The sequence below is a fragment of the Chinchilla lanigera genome, unplaced genomic scaffold (genome assembly GCF_000276665.1).
Source record: "Chinchilla lanigera isolate Chin_1 unplaced genomic scaffold, ChiLan1.0 scaffold00006, whole genome shotgun sequence".
NCBI lineage: Eukaryota > Metazoa > Chordata > Mammalia > Rodentia > Chinchillidae > Chinchilla > Chinchilla lanigera.
The window spans coordinates 42,425,884-42,436,243 of NW_004955407.1; the positions used below are offsets into that span (position 1 = coordinate 42,425,884).

General features: G+C 50.3%; 1 protein-coding gene across 7 annotated transcripts in view; it reads left to right on the forward strand.

The window, feature by feature from the left end:
• The window catches only part of Pcbp3 (poly(rC) binding protein 3), a 52,164-nt gene that overhangs the window by 30,735 nt on the left and 11,069 nt on the right, over positions 1 to 10,360 (forward strand). For 4 of the 7 annotated variants that reach the window (XM_013505683.1, XM_013505659.1, XM_013505656.1 and 1 more), the window contains exons 8-9: positions 47 to 190; positions 2,913 to 2,954. In XM_013505683.1, the coding sequence (XP_013361137.1) occupies positions 47 to 190; positions 2,913 to 2,954 (186 nt within the window). The remainder of the gene's footprint in view (positions 1 to 46; positions 191 to 2,912; positions 2,955 to 10,360) is intronic. The other 3 variants (XM_013505674.1, XM_013505661.1, XM_013505669.1) reach the window with 1 other exon arrangement.

A 10,360-nucleotide genomic window follows, 5' to 3' on the forward strand; every position in this document is an offset into this window, starting at 1 on the left:
AAGGCTGCTCTAACATTCTCTCTCCCTCTCCTGTCCCTTTTCCTAGTCCCCACCGAAAGGTGCCACCATTCCCTACCGCCCAAAGCCCGCCTCCACCCCTGTCATTTTTGCAGGTGGTCAGGTAAGAGCCGACCCACTCGCGGCCTCCACTGCCAACCTCAGCCTTTTACTGCAGCACCCGCCGCTGCCCGTTAGTGCACTCAGGTTTTCTCGCCTTCTCACGCGCACGTCTCCCACCACCGCTGGACACAGAGCTCCCAGCCAACCCAGGCAGCAGGGGGTGGGCACAGGTCTCTCAGACACTTCCCTGAACTCCATCCCATGGGCAGCACCAGGCAGAGCTAGCATCAAGCTACTTCTGAGCAGCTCGGAGAGAGCCAGGAGCATCCTGTGCGACTTCATGGCTCATGTCGGAAGCCAAGAGGATTGTGAGAAGTGGGATCCCACTTTCTCCTAAATGCACATTCCATTCCCAGGCCCACAACATACCCACTGCCAGAGTACAAGCATGAGAAGGGAAGCTTCAGTCTGGCCTGTTGTGGTGGGGCTGCCCCAGGTCTCTGCAGCCTGTCCACATGGCCACCTGAACACCGGCCAGGGTTGGCCCAGAAGAGCTCTGTGTCCAGTTGGTGCAGTGTGTGTCTTTGTCCAAGGGAGAGTTGAGATGGAAACACCCACTGGTGACCCAGGCAGGGAAGAGTGGGCGCAGGGTTCTACACTATCATTAAAAAGAAAGAAAAAGGCAAAGAAAGCTTCCCCTCATGTTTTTCTTCTCTGCGTAAAGGAATCTTATCAGATCTTGCAACCGAGTCCTCCTTAGATGGAGGGAAGGGAACCTTTGCTCCCACCCTGCCAGCGCCCAGGCTCATCTTCATGGCAAGGGACAAGGTGTTCCTGGTGGTCACACTGATTGCGCACAGAGCTCCCACACAGCACAGCCATTTACAGAGTGGAAAGCCAGGCCCGGCCAGGCAAGGGGCTTCCCAGCCTCACAGGCCCACTCTGACCTCAGAGAGCACAGGCCACATGGCTGCAGATTCTGAGCCAGCTCCTCTCCTTGCTTCCCCAAGCTTATGCTGTTGGCAGGTCAGGAACTGCAGGTGTCACCTCAGGCTTTAAACATACCCATGGTGACATCATGGGGTGAAACATGGGGTTCAGGCAAAGGGAAGATGACTCCACACAGCCAGCGAGTCTGTCACACTGCAAGGCTGGGCCCCAGCCCCAGCTGCCACAGGAGACTGTGGCCAGTGATCCCAGCCCCTCCACCTGCCCTGGCCCTCTCCAGTCAGTAGCAAAGGTCACTGTGCCAGGGGTGCTTGTCCCTGAGGCTGTCACTGAAGTGTTTGCATTTTTAGGCAACCACCATGGAACGGTCTGGCCGTTGATGGCCTTGGCTGTGCCCCAGGCCAGTGTCCCACGAGAGAGCCAAAGGCAAACTCAGTGTGAAGATACAAGTCAGCAGGGCCCAACCCTCCCAGGATCAGACCCACAGCTGCCCAGAGGCAGGGTACAGGAGACCACAGACTTCAGAGGAGGCCAGCAGCTGCCCCTGGGGCAATAGGAGCTGCCAAGCAGGGCACAAGAAGACACAAGTTTAAGGCAGCAAGGGAGAGATGTCAGGGTAGTAGACGGCCCAGGATAAGCCAGTACCCGAGCTCAGCTCAGATCTGCAGGGTTGAGAGGACACTGGGCCCTAAGTGTCCCAGCAGCCTGGCCCATAGGGACAGCATGTGACATGGGTATACATCCCTGGAAGCAACTTCACAAAGCTGAGGCTGGGTTTCGCAGACAGTGGAGCTCTCTTTATCAAAGGATTCACTGTATCTGATAAGATTCTTTTACTTCCTCTCCCAGTGCCCTGGGGCAGGCCCAGAGTGGGACCTTGCAGGGTTTCCCCACCGCTAGGCTGGGCTGTGGCTGAGTCCCTGCCAGGTGTTCTATTAGCCCTGGAGTGAGTCTGTTTATGATGAAAACTCTCAGCCGATAAAAACCTGTGGGAAGGACTGAAGGGATACCTGGCCTGCTGAAATGTCTCTGTAAGGTCGCCAGGGACCCTGACTGTGGAATGAGGGGGTTTCATATTGGCCCCCACCAGGCCAGGTGGCACCCAGACCCAGCCCTGACAGCTCTCCCTTGACTCTGTGTAGTTGTCTGTTGTCCAGTGGGAGTTCCTGCATCTCTGGAAGGCACCTTAGCTGAAGGGATCTGTGGGGCTCTGCTGTCCACAGGGACTTCTGAGTGAGCAAGGGGTTGGGAAGCCTACAGGGTGGACAGTCCAGCCAGCCCAGGCACAGATATGAGATGGGAAATAGTAAAACCAAAAGAGCCAAGGGGACCCCAACTGATCCTCCAAAAGAGGTGCCTCACCCACCTTCAGAGGCTGCAATGAAGATTTGATAAGAAAGGGACAAATTGGGTCAAACCTATGACCAATTCAGAGCATGTTTTTACTGAATCTGGCTTTTGCAAAACTGGCTTGGGTCACGTATTAAAGCTTTCTCTTTTGTTTGGCTCTCTTGGAGTAAAGGTCTTTACTTTAGCGACTGATTAATAATCAGTGGAATTCTTTCTGGGGTTCAGACAGATCATCTTTAGATCTTTTAGGAAAGCTAAGGGTTGGGAGCTTCGAGGCCTGGCCAGCCCCCTCCCTCCCACTGGCCTGGCACTCAGCCTGCCACAGCTCAGATATAGGGTGAGGCTCCTGGAGCGCATTCCCCCGGTAGCCTCTTGGCCTCCAGCCCTGGGAGACTCACCCTTTGTCCCAAGCAAGTGGGCCAAGTGGACATGCATATGTAAGAGAGAGAGCTGGTACCAGAGGGTCCTTGTCATGCTGGGGAGGGTTGCCAGTAGGTGACAAGCCAAGGTTCCACCATATCATGAGCTGAAGGTCTCCCTCTCTCTCTCTCCAGGCCTACACGATCCAGGGACAGTACGCCATCCCCCACCCGGATGTGAGTTTTCACTTTGTCCCTTTCTACCCTTCTCTTATTACTGTGTACCTACCTGCATGCTGCTGTTTAATTCTACTAATATTAATATTACATAATAATATTAATCCGTTTTCTCAGTGTTCCTGACGTGTCGTACCCATATGACCTTGATAACCTCTTAACCTCTTAGCACTAATTCTGCTTGTGTTGAGGACTTGGCCTGATGTCAGATTGTTTGGAGGGTCTCCTGCAGTTCAGGGCCTCCCTCCTACCCACAGACCTCAGGCTCTTGGCAGATGGTGCTGTCCCCGCCCTGCTGGAGCCATGTGTGTCCCTGAGAAGTTAGGCCTTCCAAGGCAGCTTAAGGAGAGCATCTCTGCCTGGGAAGTGGAACTCCCCCTCAGAGCACATGTTGGAGCACTAAGTGCCCCTGTGCAGAGAAGAAAATGCTGACCGCCAGCCTGTCCCACTCTCCTTCCAGAGCTAGTGGGATGTTACATGGGCACTCAGGTGTTCTGGGTTTCTTCCTGGGCCATTGACGCTGGACCTGTTGTGCTGCCCATGACCAGGGTCTGGTCTGAGTGTAGGATTCGTGTTGGAGGATGACGACCTCATCCTAGAGGACCCGTCGGGAGGCAAATCCTCGCCTGTCTCTTGAACCTCGTGTAGCTGCTCCTTGTGCTCCTGGGTGCAGGGGGGACAGTAGGAGGCACTCAGGGCACTAGGGCTCCAAGGGGTGAAGGGGTAGCAGCCTTGAGCAGGAGGGCACTCTGGAGAGGTCATTAGAGACAAGATGGGGGGCGGCTGTGCCAATCAGTGCTAGGAAAGGAGTTAGGGAGAAAGTAAATCGGCCAGGTAGGGAAGCTGATGCATGCTACCAGTCGTCCTGAGGTGCTTTCCCTTGTAAGCCACTGTGAGTGTTTGCCGTGTTTGGCAGATCCTCTTCAGGGCCCTGTACTGCATCTGTTCTGTGTCCTGATACTGAGCAACATTGCCCAGGGAGGCCCCACCAAACCTGCCAGCTGCCAGGCAGGAAAGAGACATTTGCCTGGGTGAAGTGTGATCAAGATGTAACTAACGCTAAATAAGTATATGAAATAGAGATTCAGTTCACTACCATTGCAGGAAATTTTTCTTTTGCTGGAAAATAAATACCATTATTTTTTCTCTTTAATGTAGCAACAACACACAAATCAAATAATAAAGAAACACAGATAAGGGAAGTTCCTTCCACCCAAAGTCACACCAGAGGCCATAATTAATGGCTCCTGGTTTTAGATCTTGGCCAGTCCTACAGTACGTCTAAATTCACAATGTCTCATTCTCAGGTGGTCGGCTGTAGACATATCAGCCTGGGTCGTGTGGGAGGTGAACTGTGGGGACCTGCCATGGTTCTCCAGCCAGAGTGCCCTAGGGGGCTTCACTCAGCTGCTCAGAGCTGGCAGTGTTTGTGCCAGGAAGGCCAGGGCACTGAGGATGGAGGTGGTGGCAGGTGGGGCCGGAACCTGGCTTACGGGATGGTCAGTCTGCATGGCATTCTGGGTGAGACTGTCCTAGACATGGACGGGGTTCCAAAGCCTAGCTACTTGAACACGGTGATATCCTAGCATGTGTGAATAGTAGTCTGGCCCTGCTAAAGGGCCACTGATGGATGAGGATGAAGCCTCTCCCTTTCAAAAAAAGTGAGACCAGCACGCCTGCAGGACCATTCAGCAAACCCGGTGGGCTTCCTGTGACCACAAAGCCTGAAGCACTCACTAACCTTCTGGAGGTGCAGATGCTTGTGCTGACAGTATTTCTGCTCTGAGTTGCAGAGGCTAGGGTGCAAGCTTCTTGAGAGTGAGAGGTTTGGGTTGGTTCCTTGGTTGGTGTTTATAGCCATTGGCTGTTTGCTCTTTCCCATATGACTTTCCTCAGTGTCTTTGTAATGGGTAGTTCACAGGTTCTTTGTTTCAGATTAGTAACATAACTGACTGTTAAATCATGGGCATTTGTGTGGTAAGATCCGAGATACTTGGGGCTGCAGTTTGGATGTCTATCCCTGTGTGACTCCTATGCCTAATGTGCAGGTGATTAGGTCGTGAGGGCTGCTTTCCTGAGTGGACTAGTGCACCTACAAATGAGGCTTTGGGGAGCACCTCCCACTGTCGCTTCCTCCAGGTGAGCACAGTGTTCAAGGCCGTTGCCAAACACATAACCTCCCACCTTCTCCACCTGAAACTTGGGAGCTTGCCCCATGCTCTGTTAGAGAAGCAGGAGTGGGCCTGGGACCTTGGTGATGACCATGAAGTGGCTTCCTGGGGAAGTAACTCTGTGTGCTACGGCAGTAGTGTGATCTGTGAGCAGAGTGAGAACCTCCAAAAGTGTCTTCCTTTCAGGCACATGAAACTGAGAACCTTGGCAATCCCCAGAATAATCCACATAAAACAAAAATAGAATGATTGTGAAATGACATAGCTAACAGCCCAGACGCAGTCTTTATCTGAGCTTAGTATTTAGTAGAGATTTAAAAGCTTCCGTGTCTTAGAATGCACATATAATTATGAGTATTAATTGTTTCATGTTATAATGTAATTACTTACAAAGTTATTTCACCTGAAATGTCTAGCTACTGTCACTTAGCAGCTTAATTTCTGTGTAGGCCCATCAGAGATGTGCTCCTTAGATCTGAGTGACTAGAATGTGCACATTTCCTGCACCCAGTTTTAAGCAGTGTCTTCAAGTTGGCCTGATGAGAGTCATCCTCACTGCTTACCCGCACTGCTACACCCAGGTCCCCTGGACACTCCTGGAGCTCTCAGGGCTGAGGTGCTATGAAGAAGCATGGATGGTGGGAAGGCCAGGGTCAGTGCCCATCACAGTCAGGTCTTGCTCCCTGGACAGCCACAAGCAACCTTGAAAAGTGTGTGTGCACCTCGGCTTCTTGCCGTGGTCAGATCAGGTGCACTTGAGAAGCAAGACGGGAAAGAGCACCAAGTTCTGGAACCTGGGAGCAGGTGAGAGGGGCGCAGAACCTAGGCAGATCCGGTGCTCCTGTACCCTGTATCTCTGCTGCTTTCCTGACAGCAGTGTGGTTACACAGGAAGGAAATATTTTCCTCTGGAGGAAATTACACACATCCTCATCTTACAGTGGGGTCACACCCTGATAAACCTGTCCTAAGTTAAAAATGCATTCAGCAGTTCACCAGTGCCCTAGCTTGGCAAGACAGTACCATGTAGGCTGTCGGCTTTCACTTCATGATCTGGGGGCTGACTAGGAGCTGTAGCACACAGCTGCTCCCCAACATTAGAAAGTACTGACCATGTACTGCTACCCTAGAGAAAGTTCCAAGCTGAAGTGAAGTCTCTACTGAATGCATACTGTTTCAGGCCATGATAAGGTCAAACCGTCCTAACCAAGAGACTGTAATGAACTTCAAAACTAGCCTCATATGCATGAGTCTTTGTATCTAACCTTCACAGTTTCCAGATCCCTGTGCTACTTAGCATCCCATCATTTAAAGAGGATGCTGAAAGCAAGCCAGAATAGAAACAATGGCACTTGAGCATTCACAGAGATACTGTTGTCTGTGCTCTCTCTCACCAGAGCACTACGCTGTCTCAGCAGAGCCTAAACAGCCTGTGAGGCGTATCTCAGGACTGCCAATTTCACACTTGAGGAAGTGGAAGCTCTTGAGGTTCCTGGGCAGGGCTGAAGGGCAGTGAGTGGGAAAGCACCAGAGAACAGTGAGTCCACTGGGCTGAGAAGGGCACCAGGACCTGCTAGGAATGTTGTTCTCTGTTGGTGCATCATGGGGAAACTAATCTGGCATGTGTCATAGCAAAAGAAAGCCTGGGAGGGACACAGCCAGACCCTGCACCTGTCGTGTGCTCCATAGGCCAGTCATATGCCTCCAAGGCTGAATGCAGTCACTGTGGAGCGCAGCTGTGCGGGGGCTGCAGGGCTTTGGGCAGGTCACCATGGGGAGCTTACCCTCTTTCTGGCTCAGTGTGTCCTTCCATGACCCTATGGGGAACTACATGATTGCAACCTTCTTGTTGGCAGTGAAAGATGAGGAAAGAGCCAACATCGCAGTTCACATCCCCCCTGCTGATAGCCATGCCTCTGGGCTCAAGGTCTCTGGCCTCCCCACCTGTTGCTGGGCCACTGGAGAGACTTCATCTGGCTCCATTTGCTACCCCTGAGGCCCCCACAGTCACCTTAAAGAACCAGTGGCCCAGGCAGCCTTCCCTGCCTCTCCCCTCTGGGATCAAAGGAAAGCTTGGCGCCTCCCCTGAGCCAGTCAGGTACATGGTCTGCTGTATCGGACCTCCAGCTGCCCCCGCAGAGCAGACCTTCATGTTCACAGCCCTGGACAGCATGACTTGTCTGCACAGGAATGGGTGGGAAATGCTGGAAAGGAGGCTGATGGGGAAGAACACCACAGGAGACACCAGAGTGGGGAGGGGACTGGGGCACACCTTCAGAATGCTCCAGAATTAGTACAAGGAACCAATCCTCACACTAAGGAATCCCAGCTAACCCCAACAGGGAAAACAGGAAGAAATCCATCTTACACATACCAAAATCAAAGCACTAACACCAAAGACCGACGTCTACCCTGAGAAAGAATCACGGAAAGTAAAGAGTACTACAGAGGAACAGCCATGAAGAATCTAATTAACATCTCATTAGCCACAGCCATAGCCAGAAGGTGGTGGCATGATACAAGAAAATGGTTGTCAGCACAAAATTCTATCCCAAAAAGATCTTCCAAGAACCTAAATAAAGGCAAGGCATGATGGTGTAGGCCTGTAGTCCTAGCCCTCAGGAGGCTGAGTCAAGAGGATTGCCACAGGTTCAAGGCCACCCTTGTCTACATAGGAAGTTCAAGGTCATCCTGGGCTCTATAGTGAATTTGAGGCCAGCCTGAATTACATAGTGAGAGGCTGTCTCAAAAAAAGGGCAAGAACCTAAATAAACCCATCTGCAGACAAACAGCTGTGACCAACGTGCCCACAATAATGGATGCCCTTTGGAGTAGGAAAATGACCCCAGAAGGAAGGCTAGAATTTCAGGAAGGAATGGTGAGCAAAGAAAGTAGGCATGTGGGAAAAGAAGTACAGAGTCTGCAAAACCCTTTCAATACTGTCTAATTGATGGGCTCAGCATAAGAGAACTGAGTGCATTAAAGTAGCGCACAGAGGCCAGAATGTAGCATGGGCGATGAGACGTTTGGTAGGCCGTTGTATCACTGCACTATGAGTTTTAGGCCTAAATGTACATGTTAAGATTTCAAAGTGACCACGGACAGAAAACAAGTCGACTATGTAGCTTCTGTAGCAATATAAAGGAGAAAATGAGTGAAGAGGGAAAAGTTCAAAAGAAAAGGAGTTTAAAAAAGGAAAAGAAAAGCCATAGAAAAATAGGACTATTAGAAGGTACACAGTAAGATGGCAGGAACTGGCCTAAATATATGGATAACCATGATCAAAGTGAAAGAATGAAATTTTCTGGTTAAAAAATGCTGTCAGACTATATTTTTAAAAACCTAAACAAATAGACAAGCTAGCTACACAAATAGGGGATTTTTTTTCTTTTAAGACACATATCTATAACATAAGGACCCCCAAAATTAAAAGAATGGAAGTAGATATGCTAGGAAAATACTGACCAAAAGGAACCTGAGGGAGAATTGGGCATCTGTGAATGACTGGTCAGGTGAGCAGTTCATAGACCTACCCACAGCTGTGAGAGGTCCTCATCTGACACACATGTGTTGATTGTGACACCCAACCCAGAAACATTTACAAAACTGACAAACTAGACCAGAAAGCAGATCTCAATGCCTTTCAAAGACTGAAATCATACAAGCCATGCTCTTATCTCAAAGCAGTTGGTTTGAAATCAACAATGGGATGACATTTTTTTAAATATGCCTTTAATTGTAAGTTAAATAATACTGAAAGATTGGAATAAATGAAGAGACATATTAAATGCATGGGTAGAAACACTAAGTATTATAAACACACAAATTCAATACAGTTCAAATCAAAATCCAAAGGGTTTTTTGAGGAATATTAACATGCTGTTGTAAAATGTATATGGAAGATAGGGCTGTGGCTCCATGGTAGAGCACTTGCCTAGCACCATCCCAGGCCCTGATTCAGTCCTCAGTTCTGTGGGGGACAGAGAAAAACTATATGGAAAAGCATAGATCCAGAATCACCAGGATACTCGTGAGGAGAGTAATGGGGAATTTGCAAGACAAAGTCTCCTAGGTCACAGTGACTGGGACAGTGCAGTCTGAGGACAAGGAGAGACCTCAGGATCTGAGTTTCATGGTCAGAGAGACCTGTGGTGACCAGGTCTTCAGGGCAGACCAAGGAGAGGACAGAAAGCAGATCACTGTGGCAGGCAAAACTCAACCTGTGTGTGCAGAACATCAGTGCAAGAGAAGAACACGGCATGCCTAGACGATGACATAGGGGCATGCCCTGTTTGTTCTTGGGTCAGGATTTCTTGCAGCAGAGACCCACAGCAGACAGGAAGGTGTTGATGGAGATGACTTCACTGAACCCTTAGAACTGTGCTCCCTGAGGCACCATAGGAGAGGAGACCTGTGCCTCTAAGAGGTCTCACTGAGCTGCAGGAACACTTCATGGAAGGCAGCACTCAGGAGAGGCCCAGGCCACATAGCCTGTTCCCTGACCTGGGGTGGCTGTGCAGGGTGGTGTTGGGTGGCTCACAGAGGCACATGCGCACAAGCACTTTGTCTGTGTTTCGTGTTCTGATGTAATGTCAAGTGGGAAAGAGAGCCACAGGAAGACTGCTGAATGTGACACAAGCGTACACATACTGCCTTCCCTCTCCTCCCCCTCCCTGCTGCCTCTCTTCCTTCCCTCCCTCCTTCCTCTGTCACTTTCCTGCCAATGATTTGGAGGCCCTGGAGCCAAAAGTGTGATTTTTTAAATGGAAGAAACATCTCAAAGGGTGGGAGACCCCCCAGTACTTAGTGTTGTCCTCTCCTTTAGAAAGTGTAGAAATGGAATCCCCAAGAGATGAAGTGGTTCAATTAGAGCAGGACTGAGCTGAGATGGGAAGGTGCCCCTAACCCTGCCTACCCATCGCCTGGCAAATGCCCACCCAGCACCACCACGTGCTGGCCCACCTGTTACCTGTGACATCTCTTTACGTTCATGGAGCAGACGTTGACTTGCTAGTGTGGCCACTTCTTCATAAAAAGCAGAAAATGTGGTCAGGTATTGTAGCACATGCTTGTAATCCCAGCGCTCTTGGTGGCTGTGGCAGAAGGGTCAAAAATCCAAGCCCAGGCTGGTCAATTTAGGGACTTAGCAAGACCCTATCTCAAACTAAAAATATGTTAAGGTTGTAGCTCAATGTGAAGGTCTTGAGTTTAATTTTCAGTCCTACAAAAAAATAAA